Below are 24,596 nucleotides of genomic sequence, written 5' to 3' on the forward strand. Positions count from 1 at the left end.
GGAGGGAGAGAGCAGAGGAGGGGAAGGGCAGAGAGAGGAGACAGAGAATCCCAAGCAGGCTCTGTTAGCACAGAGCCCCACATGGGGCTTAAACTCACAAACCATGAGATCATGACCTAAGCCAAAATCAAGAGTTGGACGCTAAACCAACTGAGCCACCTAGGTGCCCCTCAGCTATCATTTCATATGTTATCTCTTTCTTTCTGGGTTCTGTCCTTTGGAAATCTGTTTAGAGGAATGTTAGTGCATCTCATTTTATCCTCATGTGTGCCAACTTTTTCTCTACCTCTTTTCTTTCCTGTACTGTGTTGTGTAATTTTCTCAGATACATCTGGTTTACATCTTTTAGCTGTGTCCAACTGGATACGTTTCAACCTTCCACTAAGTTTGAATTGTATTAGCTACATTTTGTCATTTCTGTAGGTTCCATTTGGTAACTTCAGTTCTGTGTATGTTTTTTTCCATAGTATCTTGCATCTTTGGGTTTTGATTTCTTTTATATTTTCAGTCTTTTAAAACTACTGCATTTTTTGAACAGAGTTTTTGAGAAATAATTTACATAGAGTAAAATTCATCCTTTTTAGGGTATAGTTCTGATAGTTTTGACAGGTATATCCAGTTGTATAATCACTGCTACAGTGAACATGTAGAAGTCCATCACTCCCCCAAATTTCCTCGTGACCCTCCCTATACCGTACCCCCTGGCAAACACTGCTCTGTAAAACCTTCTGAGTTTTAAACTTTTTAGTTGATAAAACATTTGCATTGCTCAAAAATTAAATCAATGTGAAAATATATGTAGAAAGTCTTACCCTCTTTCTCTGTCTTCCTACAGGTTTACATTTATCAGTTTCTTATATATCTTTCCAGTATTTCTTGATGCAAAAACAAGCAGTATACTTATTTTTTTCATCTTTCTTACAGAAGAGTTAGCATATGATATACACACTGCACCTTGCTTTATATACACATTTGTTTAAAACATTGTATTTTTTAGAGCTTTCCAGTTTCTTCCAATGGCGTAGTGTTTAATTTTGTGTATACTATATAGTTTAGCTATTTTCCTGTCAATTAATACATAGCTTATTTCTAGTGTTTTACAAACTCCTGTGAACAATCCTGTGTGTGTGTGTGTGTGTGTGTGTGTGTGTGTCCCGGCCTGAGCTCTTTGAATGAATAGATTCTGTGTTATTGATCTTTATGTTCAGTGCCTAGCAGTGTTTGGTGCATAGAGATTTATTTGGATGGGTGAGGGGGTGGTTAGTTGGTGGATAAGTCAGCGTGACCACTCTTATCTGATGGATTGCCTAAAAACAGAATTTCTCAGGATGTCTTGTGCCTGAGATATCACATAAAAAACATGTTACAGCTATAAAATCCTCATTCTGATGGTTTGTTTCATACCTTATTACAGCTGGTTTCATTTTCCTTTGAAGTGGAGGCTGCCTTCTGAGCTACAGAACACACACTGCCAGCTGTCAGTCCTAATGGTGGTGGTCTACTTTGTTTTTTATTTGTTTTGCTTGTTTTTTATAGGATGGCATATTTTTAGTTTACGGAGCTTAATATTCCTATACTAACAAGTACGGTAGGGTTCCCCCCCCCCCTTTTTAATAATGGGGTAGTTTTACTGGTTGTAAAAACTCAAGTAGAAAGAGTTTGGAGGTTAGAAAATACCTATTTTGTTAAAATAAATCCAGTATGTTAAAGACATCTTAGTAATCACCCCAAAGTAAAGCTAACATCACAGAAGAAGATGGTGAAAGGCTGACATTGCACATAGTCAAACAACGTACAAGTGGTTGTAGAATCTTTGTGAGGAAACAACTCAAGTGGCAAGACTTACGGGCTTTCTCCTGGGGTTTGTATATAATAGGAAACTTACCAAAGGTGTGTGGTCCAAACTTCTTGTAATGGTTCTTGGCTACTTACTACATGTTTCTGATGTTTGAAACTAGTCCTAATAAGGTGTTTCATCTTTCTTAAAATTGTCCTATAACCCGGATGAGAAACAGTGCTAGATATTAATAATGCCGGCTCGACAGTCCAGTTCCTGAGGTGTATGTAATTTTGTACACGCACATCTGATCAAGACGTGATTACATATTTACAGAAAAAATTAATTGCCAACAATAAAATGGTTCAGTTTTTTTTTAATTTTTTTTTGACGTTTATTTATTTTTGAGACAGAGAGAGACAGAGCATGAAGGGAGGGGGGGCAGAGAGAGAGAGAGAGGGAGACACAGAATCCGAAACAGGCTCCAGGCTCTTAGCTGTCAGCACAGAGCCTGACACGGGGCTCGAACTCACGGACCGTGAGATCATGACCCGAGCCGAAGTTGGACGCTCAACCGACTGAGCCACCCAGGCGCCCCTGGTTCAGTTTTATAAATGTTTCCGTGAGAAGAATCAAGAGGAACAATGATAAAGGTTTCAAGGAAACACTTAATCTACTAAATGTCACATGGATCTCTGTGATCAATGGTGGCTTTAATCTCTTGGCAGGATTTTCCAGATTTCCCAGGTGTGTTTCGTCAGTTACTCTGCTGCTTTATATACTAAGATGCACCTCCCTAACCTAACTCATGATCATGTCAGAAGTATTCCTTCCTCGAGGCTAGAACCTATCCGATTGCCCACCACTACCCAGAACAGAAGACAGAACTTTTAAAGATTGATCTGTTTTGTTTTGTTTTGTTTTGTTTTCATCTTCATGAGCCGCGAGCTCTATCATGCAGACAAAATAAATACTACATTAAGGCATCAAGGTTAGAGAGCACTGAGCATTTTCCGACATCTTTCATATGTTTTTTTAAACCTCCTCCCCGCTTTGTAGCAGGCTCTTGAGGGTAAGGAAGGTGCTCTCAGATCTGCCGGCTCTTCCCTGCCTCCTCCGCCTGGCTTCCTCTTGTCAGAGAAGTGTACAGACAGCCTTGAAAGCGTTCCAGTCATGCTGTTTTGGTGGAACCATTTTGTGAGATTGTCCTTTCTCCTGCTTGGGTTTTTTGACTTATAATTTCTGAGTGATTCCAGGCAGGAAGTTGACGTGTCTGCCTTCGTCAGGCCTTTGCTTTCCCAGGCCCCTTCTCTGCATTCAGCGGCAGCCTTCTCTCTGGGCCTGGCGCTGCTTTCTTTAGACAGGTGACCCTTTCTCAGCTGGGACCTGGAGGAACTGTCTTTTGAAATGAGTTAAAAGATTTTTAAGATTACCTTTCGGGTAAAATAATGTGAAGATCTTCCAGATAAGACAGATGACATATTGGAAGTGTTTGTTTTTTTTCCCTGCTTACTAAGTTTTCTCTCTTCACTCCAGGGGAAGGTGTGGCTGATTGACTTTAATCCATTTGGTGAAGTAACTGATTCACTGCTGTTTACTTGGGAAGAACTGATATCTGGAAGAAACTTAAAAGGTGATTTTAGTGAAGGAGAAGGCCTGGAGCAGGTAAGGGGATAAAAAGGATACCAGGAAACCTTATAATCTACTGAATAATGGCTTGCTTGTTCTTTAGGCACGAACACAGATTTGCCAATAGATACTTGCCTGTGGAGGTGACTGAAAAAGCGTGTGCGTTGTGATTCATTTGTTTAACATTATAAAAACAAATAATGATCACCTTTTATATATTTCCCTAGTTGTTTTTCTTTCTCTTGGCTCCTTCGGTCCTGCCCACATGGAAGAATCTTGACCCTGGGTCACTTTATATGTTGACGCTGATCCTAACCCCACCTGCGGACCCCTGAGAGAGCAAAACTGCAGGTGCTCTGCGCCGTCTTTGCCCCATCGAGGGGGCCCTCCTATGGTGTTTGCCTCACCAGCTTCCTCTTCCACCCACGGTGGCCATGCCGCACCTCTGCACACCCCTCACACCTCCTTGAGCATCATCCCTTTCCTCCTCACCAGATGATTCCACGTCCTTCACAGGAAGAAAATCTGGTGTGAATTGACTCCATGTAATTGTCCTCGAACCAACAAGCATCCCTGCGTCCCTCCTCCTGAGTCTAACAGCATGCCGCTCCTTCCTGCCTCTTCTGATACCCATGCTGCCATTCACTCCTTCCTGTCCCCGTTCTCTTCTGTACCCGCCCTCCATCTGTGTTCGCACATCTTCTGTCCTAATAGACAAACGCCTTTTAACACCATGTCTTCAGCCAGCCCTTCTGTCTCATCTTCACAGCCAGACTTTCTTTGAATAACACCTTTGTGTTGCTTTTTTCTACTTAGAAAATTAATACATGCTCCCTTTTTTTAATGTTTATTTTTGAGACAGAGAATGAGTACAAGCCAGGAAGGGGCAGAGAAAGGGAGATAGAGGATCCGAAGCAGGCTCTGTGCTGTCAGCTCAGAGCCCGATGTGGGGCTCAGACTCAAAAACCATGAGATCGTGGGGTGCCTGGGTGTGGCTCAGTTGGTTGAGCGTCCAACTTCGGCTCAGGTCAGGATCTCCCAGTTCGTGGGTTCAAGCCCCGCATCCGGGCTCTGTGCTGACAGCTCAGAGCCTGGAGCCTGCTTCGGATTCTGGGTCTCCCTCTCTCTGCCCCTCCTCGGCTTGCATTCTGTCTGTCTCTCTCTCAAAAATGAATAAACATTAAAAAACAAAAACAAAACAAAAAAAAAACCCATGAGATTGTGACCTGAGCCCAAGTCGGATATTTAACTGAGCCACCCAGGCACCACAGCCCATGCCCATTTTTAAAGAGAATTCTGAAATTGCCCGTAATCCTACCACCTTGAGAACCATGGTTTATATTTTTGTATATCATATTTGGTATGTATAACATATCTGTAAATATATATACAGACTTTTTAAATGAGAATGTACTACCTCCGTGTTACCTTATGTATATTTTTTATATCGTTTTTACAAAGTCGTGTTTCTACCTGCTCATTTTCAAGGACAGAATTAGATTGCCATCCTTACCACTTCCGTTAACATCAGTGCGGGCATGTTTCTGTAGGCACCTACACTCACATTTCCCACTAGTGGGACTGTAGCAGCCTCACTCATGCTAGCGTGTGACCTGCTTTTTGTAGCTGCTCAGTAGTTGTGCATCTGGTGGCCGGCTTCCTTCCCTGGCCACCTCTGCCTGTTGCTTCCCACCTGTGCGCCCTCCACCCACTGCCGGGGTGCCCCCGTCCCTGCCGCTCCACGGAAACTGCACCCAGCAAGGGCTCCACTGACCCGTTGCCGATGCCAGTGGACGATGCACCGCCCTTTTCTCACTTAACCCCTCAAGCAAGTGTTACCCCTCTGGGTTTTCACCACACTCTTCCCTCAGTTTCCGTGACACAAGCTCTCCTCCCGGCCTTCTTTCTGCTTTTCTGACAGCCGCCTCGCCTTCAGTGTGCACATCTTTTCTCTTGTCTCCGTCTGAAAGGCTTCTTTTCATCCTTTCTCTGTCCTGGGCCCTCTGGCGCCCTGTTCTTCTGGATGTGGCTCAGATGGTTATTTTCCCTGTCACGGCTCTTGCCCTGCTGTGTTGTACTTCCCTGTGTCCAGCCTCAGATTGTAAGTTTCGAGCACAGGGGTAGTATCTCTCGTGTTCTCCGCAGATCTGTGCAGCTTGGCACAATTCTGGCACAGCGGATTTTTGTGGAATTAACGAGTGCAGGAATTTTCTTTGTGCTGGCATCTTAGATTTGGGGGCCATTCAATCTGAGCGTCAAGGAAAGAGAATGTAAATTATTCAGCACAGGGTTATTTTTAAAGATGAGGGACACAGTCAGTGGATAGAAACAGTTTGTACAAAATTCACTCTATGATCCAAATCTTTTCTTTCTTTTTAATTTAAACAACATTATATTGGAGGTCGGGGGAGGACAGGGAACAAGAACGGGCTCCTGCCTTTTCCCCGGTGTCATGTCCTGCTGTCTCCCCATCCTTACTCCCCACCGCTAGAGAACCGGCTTTCCTTCTGGGCCTCGCAGTCCCCCCTGGCTGTGCCCACTGCCTTTCAGGCCATGCTCAGTCCCTGTCCGAGTCCCCAGACCTCACGAGGCTGCTTTCGTACTGCTCTTCAGTCCCCGTGGCCCCTCCTCAGCAAGGTCTTACCATCCTGGTGAAGTAGCCTGTGTTGTTCTCCTCATATTATGGCACCCGGATGTTGTGTTTTTCTAACACCTCTTACTATCTGAAATGATCTTGCTGTTGTAGTTATTTGCTTGTTTATTGGCTGGCTGCCAGTCTGGTTTACCAGTTGATCTTCTATACCTAGGACAAGGTGAGCACCACGTGGATGTTTCCTAAGTATTTGTCAGATGATTGGTCTGTCTGTCATAAGATACAGCCTGCTTTCTAGGGCTCTGCGGTCCTGTTCTACTCCAGTTCGTGGCCTGTCTCCATCTGCTGGACCCCATTCATCCCTCACCTAGATATTTGCCACCCAGGAAGTCCAAACCTGAGGCCTTCTGTCTCTGAAATCCTTTTTTGGCACAAGGCAACGTGTAAATATTAAATGCAAGACTCTAAGCAAGTACGTTGAAGAATGTGAAGACTTGTTAAATGTGAAACTCAAATTTGCAGTTTTCCATAGGTGCTGAGAGAGATAAATAAGTAAGTTAAATGACTAAGAGAAGCACAAAAGTGTAGGGTCCAGGGCAGTACTTCTCAACTGTGCACCTGTACAAAATGATAATACTGAGAAAGCACTCCAGCCTGCATGAGATTGCTCAAGGCCAGAGAGAACTAGCCATAGGCCTCGGGCCCATTCCGGGACTAAGGAACCCATAACCCATATGCAGGACACAGTGGCTGGTAGCATTTAGGGCTTGACCATAGCTCTCCATGAGGACACTGTTTTCAGATACTATGTGTTTATTTTCCAGTGAACATGTGGAAGTATTCTCTTTTTTTTTTTTCCTGTTTATTTTGAGAGAGAGTGTGCGCATGAGTGGAGGGAGAGGACAGAGAGCAAGAATCCCAAGCTGGCTCCGTGCTGTCAGCGCAGAGCCCAGCATAGGGCTCGATCTCACAGACTGTGAGATCATGACCTGAGCCAAAACCAAGAGTCGGATACTTAACTGACTGAGCCACCCAGGCACCCCCATGTGGAAGTATTCTTAAAATCTTGGTGTTTCTTTCACTTCAGAATCTTATTTTCTGGGATACGTGGGTGGCTCAGTCGGTTAAGTGTCTGACTCTTGATTTTGGCTCAGGTCACAGTTGTGAGAAGGAACCCCAAGTCAGGCTCCTTGCTGGGAGTGGAGTCTGCTTAAGATTCTCTCTCTCTCTCTCTCTCTCTTCCTCTGCCCCCTCTCTGCTTGTTCGCACATGTGTACATACACGGTCACACTCAAAAAAAGTTTTATTTTCTTCCTTACCTCGTACAGAAGGGAACATGAAATTGTTATACTAGGATCTTTGTCACTTTGACAAATAGACTTAAAAAGATAATTTTTCACAGACTTTCCCCTTTTTTTCTTTGTACAGGATTCTCCAGCTTTCCGTTGCACAAACAGTGAAGTGACAGTGCAACCAAGTCCCTATCTGAGTTACCGACTTCCCAAGGACTTTGTAGACCTGTCTACTGGGGAGGATGCTCACAAACTCATAGATTTTCTTAAACTGGTAAAGTATATATATACTTAGTACACATACGTGTACACCTTTGTTTTCAAATTTTCAAATTGACTTTGTAATATTTCATTTTAGTTATATATAGTACCTAGGTTTTATTTGGTGATTATGAATTAATTGGGCAGAATTACTGAGGTCATCTTATAAAGAAATATATGAAGTAAGCTGAAAGAATAATTCGCTTAGAATGATAGGAAATGTGTTTTATGTTTATGCTTTTTGAATAATTTTCACAGTGCTTCTGACTTCTTTTTAAAAATTTTTTTAGTGTTTATTTATTTTGAAAGAGAGATAGAACACAAGCAAGGAGGGGCAGAGAGAGAGGGAAACAAAATCCAAAGCAGGCTCAGGGCTCTGAGCTATCAGCACAGAGCCCAATGCAGAGCTTGAACTCAACGAACCATGAGATCATGACCTGAGCCAAAGTCTCATGTTTAACTGACTGAGCCACCCAGGCGCCCCATAATACTTCTGATTTTGAAGGAAGTCTGTATACTGTTATTGGGCTAAGAGAAGATCCAGCTCTCTGTTGTGGTTATTCAGCGGGGGGGGGGGGGGGGGAATATGTGTATTTGTACTTGTGTGTTTCTGTGTGGGAATGTTTGCGCATGTGGAAGAAAGTCAAGTATTCAAATAGCTGAGGGTAATGTGCCCAGGAGCCAAAGTGATAAACTGGTCCAATGAATTAGTTAAGGCATATTTTTCCGTCATGATTTTCAATCATATCTTTGACCAGGGCCTCTAGAAAATTATATTTGCTGACAGAAAAAGTGATCTTGGCTGAACATATATCCCCAGTAGAATGTGCTGTTTTAATGTATCTTGGTTTCCCTTGACAGAAAAGAAATCAGCAAGAGGATGACTGATTAGAGTGCCAGAGTTAAGTCCGAGGTAAAGAGGAGACCACCTTGGTGTCAAAAGGCTGCTCTGAGCTCGCAACTTCTGTTCCCCCTCTTGGGTCAGGGTGGGAGACAGTGTGAAATCAATAGCTTTTTATATCCATGTATATTAAGCTGGAAGAAAATGGAGGGACTTTGCTACCTGTAAAAATAAATAATAAATAGATCTTAAACATAGGAAAGCATACTGTTCTGATGATAAAATACCTTCTGTGAAATACCTCACTCTTTTGGCTCAGTCTGTTTAGATTTACCGATGTTTCTTGTGCTGTTTTTATACCTATTGGGTAGATGGGCGAATTTATATTTGTTATACAGAAATGGGTTCTTGTTTAATCATTACTTTTTCACAGAAAAAAAGTTGAGCCTTCTATTAGTGTAGAAAATATTTTTCCTACTTTGAGAGAATTTTCATACAAGTTTTCTACTGGTTTATCTTTGGTTTGTGTGTCGGTAAAATAATACAGACTTCTCAAGCTATCACATAACCTTGAAAATGTCAGTATATTACAACTAGTCTAATATGTATTAGTAAAATGATCACAGAGTTAGAATTTGGCCTTTTTAAAAAGTACCGGAATTTTGGGGAGGTAAGTTCACTTAGGCCACCATTTTAGTAATTATTCTTCAGCGCCCTAATTGATGATGAGGATATCATCAATACTAATTTACTTAGTACTTACTATATACTGAGACACTTTGCCATGTGATCTTTGTGTATTGTTTTACATTGTGGAACAGTTTGAAGGAAATCATTCCTAGGGTATCTATGTAGTGTGTATGAAGGAATATTTTACTAGTTGGAGGTATGTTTTTCAACTTAGGAGAGCACATATGAGTGTTCCCATAGGAAGGTAGGGAAATGGAGCAGAGTTTCCCCTTTCTGTTTGCTTAAGGCAGATTATACATAATGAAGAAAGGTATTTCTTTTTTGGTTATCTCAAATTGTAGCTTTTTGTGTGGTTTCTCAGTTACAATCACTTGGATATTAGTATTTTAAATACAAAATACAGAGATGAACTTGTGATCTTTGTACTCAGTATATCATATGCCATTTCTGAGGCCAGTTGTCTGGAATTGAGGTGCTTTAAAATATTTTTGGTTTTTAAATAAACTGCTCATGAGGGACTTAACTGTTAACTTATAATGGAGGGATTTATAATCATGAGTTGATTTAAACTTAGCTCTGGAAGCGGGCTTTGTCAAGGTGGTACTTCACCAGCCCAAAAGAAAAAAAAAATAGTTGATATATTTTAATATCAATTGAAAAAAATTGGACTATAAGTAATAAAAAGAGTGAAGCAAAATTTGGCAAATATTTTATAAAAAGCACAATTCTTGGTGCAAAACTCACTAAATTTTTGCATTAATTTTCCTGAGGCATTATTGAGTTCAACTCTCACTTCACTTTTAAAAATGTGACTTTTCTACATTGTCCCCTTAGTGTATTTAATTTTGGCTGATTATCCTGATGTGAATAGTAAATACAGGATAATATGCAGGAAACATTCTCCTCGGTTGAAATATCATTTTTGCCTCCTGAAGATTAGTTTTGAGTATCTTTTTTATTTTATTGGCATTATCTGTCCTTTTTTTGAGGTACTTCAGGTTTGTGCTTGAATTTAGAAAGTGAATTCATTAGCTCGGTTCTGAAATCCTACCTTCTGAAGAGAAGACGTTGCATCTGTTTAGTCAGATTGGGACAAACATGTTTACTTTGTGCTACAGAATGGCAGCATGTAGGATGGGCCTCCAGTATAGCGCATGTTGCCAAAAAGTTGTGTTTTTTTCCGTTTCTTTTTAAATGTTTATCTATTTTGAGAGAGGAAGAGGGAGTATAAGGGGAGGGACAGAGAGAGAGGGAGAGAATTGGAAGCAGACTCATTGATGTCGGCGCAGAGCTCGATGCTCACAAACCATGAAATCATGACTTGAGCAAAAATCAAGAGTCTGGCGCTGAGCCACCCAGGCACCCTCAAAAGTTCTGTTTTTTAAGTCTCGTGTTGATGTGCATTTTCTGAGTTCTCATAAAGTTTTCCCATCTACTCAGTCATTTCTCTTTCTGATAATTGAGGACTGTGTCAAAAAAGCAAACAGAAATGTTACATGATTGGGTTTTTTGGCTTGCTTTCTTACCTATAAGTTCGGTGAATAATAACCATAAGTTCATGCATTTGTTAAATGAGAGCCCGTGCAACACTTTTCATATAGTGTGTTGTACTTACTAAACCCCCCAACACATGGTAGCCGTCATTATCATTATGCTTTGCAGACCTAGTACGCTAAAGGCAAGTTCGTTCGTTCTTTCTTTTTTTTTTTTTTTTTTTTTTTTTTGTGGGTTTTTTCTTTGAGAGACAGCACATGCGTGTGTGCCTGCGGGAGAGGGAGAGCGAGAATCCCAAAGCAGGCTCAGCACCATCAGCGCAGAGCCAGATGCGGGGATCCATCTGGCAGCTGTGAGATCATGACCGGAGCCTAAATTAAGAATTGGCGCCCAAGCGTTGGAGCCACCCAGGCCACCCGAGGCAGGTGGTTTTTTTTTGTTTTTTTTTTTTTTTTTAATTTTTTTTTCAACGTTTATTTATTTTTGGGACAGAGAGAGACAGAGCATGAACGGGGGAGGGGCAGAGAGAGAGGGAGACACAGAATCAGAAACAGGCTCCAGGCTCTGAGCCATCAGCCCAGAGCCCGATGCGGGGCTCGAACTCACAGACCGCGAGATCGTGACCTGGCTGAAGTCGGGCGCTTAACCGACTGCGCCACCCAGGCGCCCCATGCAGGTGGTTTTTTAATAGAATCAAGACAATTTTGAGTGGTGGAGGACTTTAGAGATTGTTCAGCCCAGTTTCTTTTCCTTTTACCCTCCTTCCCTCCTCCCTGCCCTTCCCGCCCCCCCTTCCTTCATTTTTTAACACAGCAGAAAACTGCTGCCTTAGAGAAGTTAAGACTTGTCCAAAATTGTAACAGAATCGGGGCCATGAAAGAACTTTTCTAATGCTGTTCTCTAAGGGTTTTTAGCCTAATATTTTCTATAGGTAAGTTTCATCCAGAACAAATTATTATTTTTTTTTTTAATTTTTTTTTCAACGTTTATTTATTTTTGGGACAGAGAGAGACAGAGCATGAACGGGGGAGGGGCAGAGAGAGAGGGAGACACAGAATCGGAAACAGGCTCCAGGCTCCGAGCCATCAGCCCAGAGCCTGAGCGGGGCTCGAACCCACGGACCGCGAGATTGTGACCTGGCTGAAGTCGGACGCTTAACCGACTGTGCCACCCAGGCGCCCCCAAATTATTATTTTAATAATGGAATTTTCAAAAAAATTTTTGAGTACACTTAGACACAAGGTTACATTAGTTTCAGGTGTACAACATAGTGATTCCACAGATTTATACATGATGTTGTGTTTACCACAAGTGTATGTAGCCAGGAATTTTTTTTTTCCCCAATAAAAGTAAGTACAAATTCACCTCACATTTGTGTGGAAGAATTTGATGAAAAGAGTGCGGAAATTAAATGAAATCAGCGTCTTTAAAAGATGAATTCAGTTTCATGTTTATATTAACCAGGCTGATCTTGAGAGGTGACAGTGACTTTTAGACATTTTAAAGACAGAATTTCTCTGTGATTGTTCCTTGGTTCCCACGTGGCGCTGGCTCCTAGAACACAGCGTCGGTAAGGGACGCCGGGAAGTGACGGCGGGCTGGCCGCGCACACGCAGCGCGGGGGTCCTGCGAACGCGCGGAGAGGCGTGCGAAGGACACGCGGCCGCACAGAGGCGGCGGGCCCCGGGTCTGGCATGAATGACCTCGAGAGCACGCAGTCACACGCGGCTCTTTTCAGTCAAGGGAAACCAAACCACAGCCACCCTCGCAAGTGCACACAGGCTGCGTGATAAGCCCGTCAGGTAAGAGTGCTGCCGCAGCGACTCGTCCCTCGGGCCGATCCTCCCCCGGCAGGACCGTGTCAGGTGCCGTGTGGGCGTCTGGGCCGTCCTGCCTCACGGACCCCGCGAGGTGGCCCAGCAGCCGCGGAGGCGAGCACTGTGTGTGGCGAGTCAAGGGCCCTGGACAGAGACGTCCGCTCTGGTGAGAAGGCAGCCCCGGGGTGGCGCTAAGTAAGGGCGACCTGGGGCTGAGGAGAGCCCAGCCCGGTCTTGAGGTGGGAGTGGGGTGGGGGCAGGGCAGGGACGCCGCAGGCGGGGGGAACCACGCGCAGGCGCACGCGCCCTCCGAGACGGGAGAGGCCGTGGGGGTGGAGGGCCAGGGACCTGCCCAGCGTCTGAGGTGTGAGGATTTCACGCTCACGGCCCCCGCGGGGTGGGAAGCCGGGGCCGGGTTTTAAGCGAGGAAGAGAGACGGTCTAGTTTAGGTGTTTGAAGTGCTTTTCTGGTTTCTGTGTGGAAAGCGGATCAGTCGGGAGAAGGGTGCCTCATGGTGATAATGTGGCTCCGTCGAGGGGCCGATGGGGGCGTGGCCGAGGGGGGTGTGGGCGGCCGGGGCGGGGGGGGGGGGGGGGGCCGGCAGGAAGGGTGGGAATCGGGAAATGGGGGCGGCCTCGAGGGGAACCCAGAGGGCCAGTGGTTGCCCGGCCCCGAGGGGGAGCCTGGGCGGCAGGGAGGGAGTGGGAAGGGAGGGAGGAACCAGGCCCGAAGCCCAGGTTCTGGGTTTGAGCCGTCAGGCGCGAGGTGATGTGGTTTGTCTAACGGGAAAGACGAAAAGACGAGGGAAATCGAAATGCTGGTCTTGGACACGAACTCGAGATTCCAGTGACTGACCCAAACAAGGATGTGGAGACACACTGGATTCCACCGTTGGAGCTTGTGTGCAAGGAGCCGTGGGGGGTCGGGAAGGCACGCAGGGCGCCCGCGACGGCGGTCCAGCGACAGCTCTGTGTTCAGCTGGGTGGGACACGGCTAGCGGGTTGAATATACCAGAACAGTTGTGCTTATGTATTAGGAGTAGTAATAAGACTTACTGTGGGCAGTGTGAATATAGAATGGTTACTCGTACTGACTTTGACGTGTCAAGTACAACTCTCTCTCTTCACACAATAAAGTGGATAATATATGGCAGTATAATTATGTTGAGATTCTCTGAGCATTATTAATTTATGAAAGCCTCAGTGGGAACCACATATGACTTACATTGTATTTGCCGCATCACTGATTTTCTTTCTTTTTTTTTTTTTTTTATAAAACTTTTCCCCCTACTTTATTTTTCCTTTTCTTTTTTTTTTAAATTTTATTTTTTTAAATTTATATCCAAATTACCATATAGTGCAACAATGATTTCAGGAGTAGATTCCTTAGTGCTCCTTACCCATTTAGCCCTTCCCCCCTGCCACGACCCCTCCAGTAACCCTCAGTTTGTTCTCCATGTTTATGAGTCTCTTCTGTTTTGTCCCCCTCCCTGTTTTTATATTATTTTTGTTTCCCTTCCCTTATGTTCATCTGTTTTGTCTATTAAAGTCCTCATAGGAGTGAAGTCATATGATACTTGTATTTCTCTACTTTCACTTAGCATAATACCCTCCAGTTCCACCCACGTAGTTGCACATGGCAAGATTTCATTCTTTTTTTTTTTTTTTTTAATTTTTTTTTTCAACGTTTTATTTATTTTGGGGACAGAGAGAGACAGAGCATGAACGGGGGAGGGGCAGAGAGAGAGGGAGACACAGAATCGGAAACAGGCTCCAGGCTCCGAGCCATCAGCCCAGAGCCTGACGCGGGGCTCGAACTCACGGACCGCGAGATCGTGACCTGGCTGAAGTCGGACGCTTAACCGACTGCGCCACCCAGGCGCCCCAAGATTTCATTCTTTTTGATGGCCGAGTAATACTCCATTGTATGTATATACCACATCTTCTTTATCCATTCATCCATCGATGGACATTTGGGCTCTTTCCTTACTCTGGCTATTGTTGATAGTGTTGCTATAAACATGGGGGTGCATGTACCCCTTCAAAACAGCACACCCGTATCCCTTGAATAAATACTTAGTAGTGTGATTGCTGCGTCATAGGGTAGTTCTATTTTTAATTTTTTGAGGAAACTCCTTACTGTTTTCCACAGTGGCTGTACCAGCTTGCATTCCCATGCATCACTGATTTTCTTGACTCTTTGAGACTCGTGTTTAATATGTCGAGTTCTTAGGTGGATTATCTCCCCATGTATTATTCATGGACTTTTAGTCAAGTAAAGACTTAAATGGATTTCTCCTGCGAATTACAAGTGGCCTGCCCTCGATTCTTGAAAAAACGTCTATAAAATGTCAGCACTGACTTTGGAACCAGCCAAGCAGCTGAGGAGTCAACTACCCATTCATAGTTGTATATACAAGCAATCATTGGGAAATTGAGTGTAAATAACCTTACAACCTTCTAAATGAAGGTTACCGCGATGCTTCATAATTTGAGGAGAAATGGATTTCTCTGAGAATCTGGTGGAAGCTATGGGCTTGCCTGAGGTGGTCTTAGACCCCAGATTTAGAATCCCTGGTTTGAAGCCACGTAGGATCAGACTGGAAGCCAAGGCTTCTGTAGTTGTAAGAATGGGACCATTTCATAATGTGTAGTGTACCTGCACTTTTAACTTAAGAGTTTCTAACTTTACTAGTTTCTAACAATGGTGTTTATGTAATTAATTCATTTATAGTGCATCCCCTTCAGATTGTCAGTTCTTATAAAGTAAACTGTGTGTTAGAATTCAACCAGAGAATGGCCCCTGGGTGGCTCAGTCGGTTGAGCGTCCAACTTCGGCTCAGGCCATGATCTCACAGTTCGTGGGTTTGAGCCCCACGTCGGGCTCTATGCTGATGGCTTGGAACCTGGAGCCTGCTTCAGATTCTGTGTCTCCCTCTCTCTCTGCTCCTCCCCTGCTCATGCTCTCTCTGTCTCTCAAAAATAAACATTAAAAAAATTAAAAAAAAAAATTCAACCAGTGAAAAAGAACCAGTATGAAATACATATGTACATGCATTCATATGCATATGTAAAATCTCCTTACTGCATGTGTGTTTATATGTACACACATTATATACACACATATATAAATATATACATATTTGTGTGTGTAAATACAATAAAAGATTTTATTACAAGGGATTGATTTATGCAGTTGAGTTGCGCTGGCCATGCAAGTCTGAAATCGGTAGGCCAGGCTGGAACTCTGTGAGCATGAGTGGAAGCTCTTGTCCACAGGTAGATTTTCATTTCCTTCTCTCAGGAAAGCCTCAACCCTGCTTTTAACACCCTCCAACTGGTTAAGTCAGGCCCACCATGATATTCTTCCTTATTTAAAATTAACAGATAGGGATTTTAGTTAGTTCTGCAAAAATCGCTTCACAGCAGAACCTAGGTTAATGTTTGAGTAACGCTGGAGAGTCATCACAGACTGGGTAAGAAGGTTGCATTGTACTTTAGAAGCTAATTCTGGTGATGGCTTATAATAGATGTATTTCAAGAGTATACTGTGTGACTTAAGTAATAATTCTGATTGTGTTTAAAAGAATGACTGGGGCACCTGGGTGGCTCAGTCAGTTAAATGTCCGACTTTGGCTCAGGTCATGATCTCATGGTCTGTGGGTTTGAGCCCCACATTGGGTTCTGTGCTGACAGCTCAAAGCCTGGAGCCTCCCTTTGGATTCTGTCTCTCCCTCTCCCTCTGCCTCTCCCCCACCCACACTCTGTCTTTCTCTCTCAAAAATAAACATTAAATAAATAAGTATATAAATAAAGGAGCAACTGATTATTCACTGGGATAGGTGTTATCCTTGGAAGCCGGTGGTTTAGAGAAGACTATATACTTATTTTGTGATGCCACCACCACTCCAGAAGCCTTTCCTTAAATTTTTTGGGGAAGTTCCATCAGATCCATTTATAAGCCACAGAAGAAAATCTACCTTACTGTTTCGTTCAATACCTTGTTTTTTTGACCAAAAATGTTACACAGTTCCATATCACTTTTCTTTCTTATTCATCAGAAATGGTTCAGAATTTTTCTAAAATTCACATGTCATCCTCAAGAAGCCTTAATCCATTTTATGCGCCACTAGGACATTAACCTTCCTGAAACACAATTCCAGTCATTCTAACACTTACAGCCTCTTGGCTTCCCATTGCTTGCAAGTTAAAGTACAGGCTTCGGTGGGCATCCAAAGCCCTGTGCAGTGTTGCCTCAATCTGTCTTTATGGGCTAATTTCATCCTCACCAGCACATACTGTTCTCCAGCCAACCTAGATTACTTGATATAGCTGAGGATGTCCTTATCTTTCTCATCTGCTCCCTCTGCTGTGCCTCCCCCCCCTTACCCCCACTCACCTCCTGCCCAGTCTTCTGGTTATTAAAAGCCAGCCTTCACAGACTGGCTCAAGTGGTATGTTCCTCATGAAATTATCCAGAGAGTTTCTTCTGTGCTGGAATTTTCAAGGCACTCTGATATTACTGTTCCTCTTACATTTAGAACCTGATGCAGTATTTGTAGGATGTAGCTATCATGATCTTTCTACTTATTATAAACTTAGGGCAAGAATGGAATCCTTGCTTTGTTGTCTCCCAGTGGTCTGGTACTCTGTCTTGGCCAAATGGAATGTGACTTAACATCATTGAAGGTGATCTGACTTAGATGCAATTCAAAATGAGTTCCCTAAACACTTTCCACAACAAGAGCATCACCCAAGCTAATGCATCACTCTCAAGGTCGACAGTTGGAATAATGCAACACTCAATTATGTATGTTCATCTTTTTTATTCATCTTATAGAATCACTGTTCCAAAAAGTTACTAGAGTTCTTGTCTTCCCTCAACTGAACCAGATCATCAAAACCTATTGCTGATATCTCAAGCCATAGTATTCATGATAGAGCATGTGCTGGCCCTTAAACTGTGAATGAACTCTGAGTATTTCTGACTATTCTAAAAAAAATTCTGTAGAATTTTAGTATATTCTATGCTTGCTTGCTCTTCATCTTTTAGACATTTGTACCCCTTTCTAGTCCCCATCCCCAGCACTAACAAGCACTGTCTCAGTATGAGGCAGGCACAGACAGAACTGTAGCCACTGTCTGGGGGGGCTATACCTTCCATATGTTTAAAAGTCATTCAGAACGATAACCTCTTAGAAGGTAGTTCTGTTTTTGTTTTGTTTGTTTTACATTGAAGTGAAAAATCATGATTGTGGGTTGTTGAATGTCACCACAGCCCTAGGAACCAGACTGCCTGGTTTAGAATTGGCTTTGTTACCTGCTGACAGCGAGGTCCAGGGCAAAGTACTGAATCTTCTCTGGCCCTCTGGTTCCCAGTCTGCAAAACAGAGATGGCATTAGCACCTACCTCTCAGGGTTGTTTCTAGACGTCATTGTCTAGATGCTTCTTGGCATCGTAGCCCATGTTCAGTATACACAAGCTCTTACTTGCTATATTACATCACTGTTGTGTGATTTCAGTGAGCTGTTAACTTCTATATTATAATAATCCAATAATATTTTCTGCTTTCTGCCTTTCTTTGTTTGTGGGAAGGGTTCTAATGAGAGATCCCACTGTGTTTTTTTTCTCCATCCTACCTGCATACCCAGCCTTTGCCCTTCCACAGCATTGCCTTCAGTGGAACCAACATTCACACAACTTCCCAAGACTCTGGTTTCCTGAGTGTCAATGTGTGCATTTCTGGAGCCACTCCACTTGGCCTTGGACAAGAAAGAAGCAGCATGCGGGGTAAACGTTTAGTTGAGAATAGAACAGATATATCAGAAATGCTTCAGATATAATTATATTAATGCAACAGAGTAGTGACTGAAACAAATACACCCATTCAGGAGACACAAGAAATGACCAACCTGGAAATAAAAAATTCTAGGATAAAGGAATGCCAAGTGCTTTGTGGACATTACCTAATTTTTAAGTCTATAGCTATATGAATTAAGCAATAATTTCTCCCATTTTATAGAAGATGAATCTGTAGGTTTTGGTCTAGATAACAAGCAGTATGTTAGACATACGATTCAAACCCACATATGCTTTAGACTAAAGCCTCCGTGATTCACTCTATGTTCTACTACTTCAAAACTCACAGAAGAATAACCTGGAGTCTGCGCGGGTTTATCCAGACTGTCTTTAATCTGTGGCCCTTTTAATTTTCCTCTACAAGTAGAGTATATAGAGCGTTCTTAGAAAATCCTGATGGAGGCCATTGATAGAAATGTCTCCTACTCTCATGAGCTAGACACCAAGTACAGAACAAATTTGGAAGCATACAGAAAGAAACTTGAATCTCCTCTGTACTTCTGGGACAGACTGCTTTCATTGTTCTGTTTCAAGACTTAATGATTCTCTCAGCATACCAATCACTGCCCACTTAAATCAGGTTGGTTCACTGTACTTCCACAGTGAAATTCCAAGAGGCCCACCGTTCCTCCCGGAGGCCGGGGCGACAGCCCTTCCAGAGAGCATGTGCCCTGTCCTCTGGACCTGACAAGCTCCCTCAGCTTTGTCTTGGTTCTGTAATTTAGTGTCAGTACTCATGGCTCCATTTGTATATTTTTATTGTGTGCCCTCAGTTAAGCTTTTGGCTTAATGCCATCCTTTCTCCTAAAACAGTAGTAAAGCTACACATTACACGACTGGGTGTTGTACCCGTGTGTTCTTGTTCTAAATAAATTGTGATTGAATACATAGTTCACCTTTCATTACATTTGGAAGAAAACAGTGGCACACCTACAAATCTGAAAGCTTATGTGTTGATACTGGGCACTTTCTTCTTGCTCTTCAGCACTTTAGAGTGTAAGCATGACGCACCTGTGTGGCTGCTGGGAATAAGCATCAGGGCCGGTGCAATATTTTAGAATTTTCACTTGTTTCTAGGTCTTAGGTTACTATATATTTTTTCCCTGCTGATTTCCCTTTTATTCTGATTCCCCTGGACTGGTAGGAGGTGATAGTCCCTGACCTCGAGGAGGTTTACAGTCCAGTGGTGAAATAGGGACACACACACAGAATGTCCAAGAAAAGATAGGTAGCTACACATATGTGTTAACAGCCAAAGAGCAGTAATTGAAGATGTGCTTTGATTTATAGTTGGTTTTATAAGGTGCGGAAAGTGAAGTTTTATAAATTAAAGGTTGGTTTAATATAATTTATTGAGTTTATGAGAACAGGACTCTGTAGTTAAAAAAATAAGTCCTCCTGGGGCACCTGAGTGGCTCAGTCAGTTAAGTTTCCGACTTTGGCTCAGGTCATGATCTCACGGTTGGTGAGTTTGAGCCCCACGTCAGGCTCTGGGCTGACAGCTCAGAGCCTGGAGCCCGCTTCAGATTCTGTGTCTCCCTGCATCTGCCCCTCCGCTGCTTGCACTCTGTCTCTCGCATTGTCTCAAAAATAAATAAACATTAAAAAAAATTAAAAAAAAAAAGTTCTCCCAATATGTCTCATTATGCAAATACGTATTCATCAAATGATCAGTCCTAAATGTGGTTTGTTGCATATCTGTTTTCTTTAATGCCACACTCTCCATGTGCATACTATGATGGCATTTGAGAAGGGAGATAGGGCTTGTTGAAAGAATTGTACTTTCTGTGTCAGACTTCCCTGACTAGGATATAAATGATTATTGGTTGTGATTGGAGAATCAGGGCACAGGAGGATACTGTGTGGGTGCCTAAACTCTGATATACAGTGGTCTTCATGGAAGATTTGTGTGCAAAGCATTGAAAGGCTTTGGCACACTACCTTCCTGCCTGCATTTATTTGCAGTTCACAGGGTGTCTGACTGCTAAGAAGTTCAGCCAACCATTTCTCTGAGCAGGTAGAGGCTCGTCTTTCTTTTGATGGGATAGATTTCTTAAGAAGTAAGCCCATCCTTAATCTCATTGAGTTCTTTCCAGTCACATCATTGCAAAACATTGGGCTAACAGACATGGTTCGTTATTTACCTTCCTCCCCAGCTCCCAGCCCCAAATGAGAAGGGAGGGGGAAGGGAGCAGTGGGGCAAGAAAGAGCACGGAGGTTGTATATGTACATGTCTATGGACACATGAACTCACAACTGTGAAAGTTGATTTGCTTCGGTGTGCTAGGTAGGTCGTGAGTTGGGAATAAGGACATGCGCTGGGAACATGAAGGAAGAATCATCAAAAGATAGGATACTACAGCTTGACAGATGACTGGGAACAACCTAATCTCTGTGGAAACTTTTCAGTGGGTCACAAAGTAGAATAAACAGCAGTGGAGCCAGGGCAGAACACTGGAGGGTTTTTCTCCAAACCATCATGCCAGACTCACAACATTCACTCAATAAATTATAGGTCTTTTTCTTCTTTCTTCCTCTTTCTGTTCCCCCACATTTGTTCCCCTTTTTTCCTCCCAAGAAGTCATCTTGTACAGCCACAGTTTACAAGCATGGCCCATTGTTGGAGTCTGAGGAACTGGACAGGACTATACCCAGCATTATACATTGATTCTTGAGGAAGGAACTGACAGCTTGCTCTTTAATGGCTACAAATTGCTTTGTTAGATGAAAAGTGTTGTTGCATCGATGCCAAGTAACATTATTGCTTTTAGGGGTGTTTGTTGTCAGGGTGGCCAAGGGCATTTATCTCTAGGCCCGCTGGAAGCCCACACTTCCCCAGCCAGAATTCATATCTGTTTCTGTCACGTACAAGAGACGCAGAGCACATGCATTGGAGACGCTGAGAGCATCGTTGCTCTTGGTTTTTAAAATAAAGTGGTCACCCCAAAAAAGAGGACATTAGGTAGGGACATGGGAAAGAAGGGATGGAAAGGCATATTCTCAAATACTCTTCAGTGGCATCTGAACTGCCAGGGGATTTAGGGTTGGAGAAATAAATGGAGTGGGCAGAGACACAACATTTTTAAACAGACGACTTAAAATCCAGTCCAGAGCAAAAGGATCATGAGGACGTCTTCCAATAAGTTAGTAGGTATGAGAAATGAAAGGGTGCAAGGCTGTCACCATCACCATCTGTTGTTTGAAATGGAAATGAGAGTTCCTGGGGTGAGCATCTTTAGAAAACAAGAGATAGGGGTACCTGGCTGGCTCAGTTGGTAGAGCATTTGACTCTCGACCTCAGGGTTATGAGTTCAAGCTCCACATTAGAACTTTCTTTAAAAAAAAAAAAGAGATAAAGATCCCAGGATTTTGAACGCAAAATAAAGCTGTGGTGGCACAATGTGAATAATGGTAAGAAATGTGGTCAATCAGTAAAGAAGCTTTGGTTGCAAGCGACAGAAACTAGTACTGATTAACCATGGGAAGGAGATTGTACTGGAAGGATTTGAGGTACCTCAGAGACTTCACAGCAAAGCTGAATAAACAGGGACCCAAGCAGTCTCAGAGATCTAGTGGGGAGTGTCACCAGGACTCAGCCACCAAAGAGATTGTGGCTTCTGTCCTGCTGTTAGTCTGCTCTAGACCCAGAATCCCAGGACAGAGAGTCTGACGGGCCAAGCTTATTAGGTCAAGGGGAAATGAATGCTATTGATTGGAACAGTGTGGACAATAGCTCCCCAGAAACTGAAAGGACGAGGGAGATGGAAGGCACTGCGGTCTTGGGAAGCTCTCGGGGAAGAGAAGTCACAAGGCCCAACGTTTAAGTGGTGGTTGGCACCCCAAGTCAGGGTGGGATAGAGCCCTTTGATTGATAGGCCCAGCAAGACTGCATGCTCTGGGGGAAGGGAAGTTCCTCAAGACAAAATAGGAACCGGCAAAGGGACGGGGTTGCAGGGTGACAAAACAGTAGAGGCCCACTCATTCCACGTGTGCGGGCGATGGGGAAGAGAAAGGGCGCTGCATGGAGACATCTCTTGAGATTCTTACCAATCCTTGTTGGAGGTGGGGGGGCAGCACTCCGGGGCCTCGGCTGCATCAAAGCCTCCATTCTTCTCTGTTCTCTGCTCATTTCTCTTCTCTGTCGTGTGTGGTTTCTTACCTGATGTCTGCTTCCATGTTCCGATTTTACCACAGCGTGTGGAGCAGTTGTTAGATACGAGACGTCATGCTAAGCGTGAATAAATAAGACATGACCCCTGACTTAAAATCTCATAGAGGGAAGCATACATTTTAGCCAAATTTATGCTTATTAGTCCACACCAACAATTTCTTTTATGCATCTATTTTTTTGTTAATAGCATATGCCCAGAACATCAGCCTTGAAACCTTGGGAACATTTACAACTCCACCGTTGTCTTAATCTCTCGTATTTATAATCACTTATCAATTTACCCACTTAGCCAGTCCTACCAATGCGTCCTTCCTGACCTCACAGCCCTGTGTGCGTTTCTGGGTTGGTGCCACCACGTGCAAAGCCCTCCTTCTCTTACACCCATTTTTCTGGAATAACCAACTGGCTGAGTTGGCTAACTTGGTGTCTGCCTTCCTCCCACCTTTCTGGTCTGTACACAGGTTCCGTAAGCGCTTACCTCCAGGAACTTCTCTCTGACCCATCCATGCAAACTTATTTTCCACTATTCCCAGCACACTCACACCCTTCCAGGCAGGTGGGTCTTCTCCTTGTCCTTTGGATATTCCAGGTTACTGCTTTCCTGCCCCTGCTCATCTCCTCCTCCTCACCTGCACCACCCTCCTTTATTCATCCACCTGTTCAAATCATCAGTTCACAGCCCAGCCATGCATTCTAATCCCCCGGAGAGGGTTGTTTCTGCTTGTTTTGCTTTGTTTTTGTTTTTTATTTTATTTGTTTTTAAAAATTCATTTTAATGTTTCTTTTTGAGAGAGAGAGAGAGAGAGAACATGAGCAGGGGAGGGGCAGAAAGAGAGAGAGGGAGACACAGAATCCAAAACAGGCTCCAGGCTCTGAGCTGTCAGCACAGAGCCTGATGCAGGGCTCGAACTCTTAAACCATAAAATCATGACCTGAGCTGAAGTCAGATGCTAAATCAACTGAGCCACCCAGGCACCCTTTTGTTTTTGTTTTTTAATACCAATGCATAGGACCCAGCTAGATCGGCCAGATACTTCTAAGGTACTGCTAGACTTTAGAATGACTAGTTGAAATGCAGGCCCACTGCCCAGTGTCCACAAACCAGTCCTGCTCCTGAAGCCCTCCTAACACTGCAGCCACTGTGCCTTTGTTCCCAGTCTTTCTCTGAACTTCTAGAAAACTACAGTCCACTTTGTCCAAAGCAGTAGCTACATCCCTACTTTACTGGTTATATTTTTTTCCTGGTTGTCTCTGGTGTTTGTTTATATCATAAGCCCTTTGAGGGAAGGAATAAAAGGCTTAGGCAATTAGTAAGCTCTTCCAGATAGTGAAATATCAAATAGATGGAGGTCAATCCAAGAATGTTTCAGATGACCGTGAGTGGGCAATGAAGTGTAATGGGCTGAATTCTGTCCCTGCCAAATTCATATATTGACTCCCTAACCCCAGGTATGTCCGAATAGGATTGAGTTTGGCGATCAGGCTTTTTAAAGAGGTCATTAAGTTAAAATGAGGTGGTTAGGGTGGGCCCTGATGTACTCTAACTGGCATTCTTAGAAGAAGAAGAAATGTGGACATACATAGACACACACACACACACACACACACACACACACACAGAGGAAGGACCAACTGAGGACACAGGGAGAAGAAGATAATCTACAAACCAGAGGGGCTTCAGAAGAAACTAAACCTTCTGATCTGGGACTTCCAGCTTCAGAACTGGAAGAAGATGACTTTCTAGTGTGTAAGCCCCCCAGTCTGTGGTATTTTGTTACGGCAGCCCTAGCAGACACATGGATGAAATAAGGGGGCGGGGAAATTGAAATAATGTGTTTGGGGAAGATATTCTAAATTATACTTATAAGCTCTGAGCTATCAGACACCACCCATTAACAGAATCAGACACCACTGCGGGCTGCCCTCCGAGGCCACAGCCAGATGCAGTCATCACTAAATGTAGGAACATCTTCACAAAGGGTGTTAGAAACACACCCAGTAGAGAAATGTCTGCACCTGGGAGGCTGTGTGTGCAGTTCAGGTGAGGTCTTTCCTCAAGTAAGAGACTCAAAGCAGCAGGAGTTTTATCTGTGTCGCTGGCTTTGAAGAGGCATGCCACCATGCAGCCACCTGGAAGCGAATCCTTCTTCAGTCAATGCCTGGATTTCAGCT

At 43.6% G+C, this 24,596-nt stretch overlaps 1 protein-coding gene across 5 annotated transcripts in view; it reads left to right on the forward strand.

Moving 5' to 3' along the window:
- The window catches only part of CDC123 (cell division cycle 123), a 59,743-nt gene extending 51,093 nt beyond the window's left edge, over positions 1-8,650 (forward strand). For all 5 annotated transcript variants that reach the window (XM_043561917.1, XM_043561921.1, XM_043561920.1 and 2 more), the window contains 3 exons: positions 3,314-3,442; positions 7,428-7,565; positions 8,414-8,650. In XM_043561917.1, coding sequence (XP_043417852.1) covers positions 3,314-3,442; positions 7,428-7,565; positions 8,414-8,440 — 294 coding nt within the window. In that variant the 3' untranslated portion in view covers positions 8,441-8,650. The remainder of the gene's footprint in view (positions 1-3,313; positions 3,443-7,427; positions 7,566-8,413) is intronic.
- The last annotated feature ends 15,946 nt before the right edge of the window (positions 8,651-24,596 follow it).

This window comes from Prionailurus bengalensis, chromosome B4 (assembly GCF_016509475.1).
Source record: "Prionailurus bengalensis isolate Pbe53 chromosome B4, Fcat_Pben_1.1_paternal_pri, whole genome shotgun sequence".
NCBI lineage: Eukaryota > Metazoa > Chordata > Mammalia > Carnivora > Felidae > Prionailurus > Prionailurus bengalensis.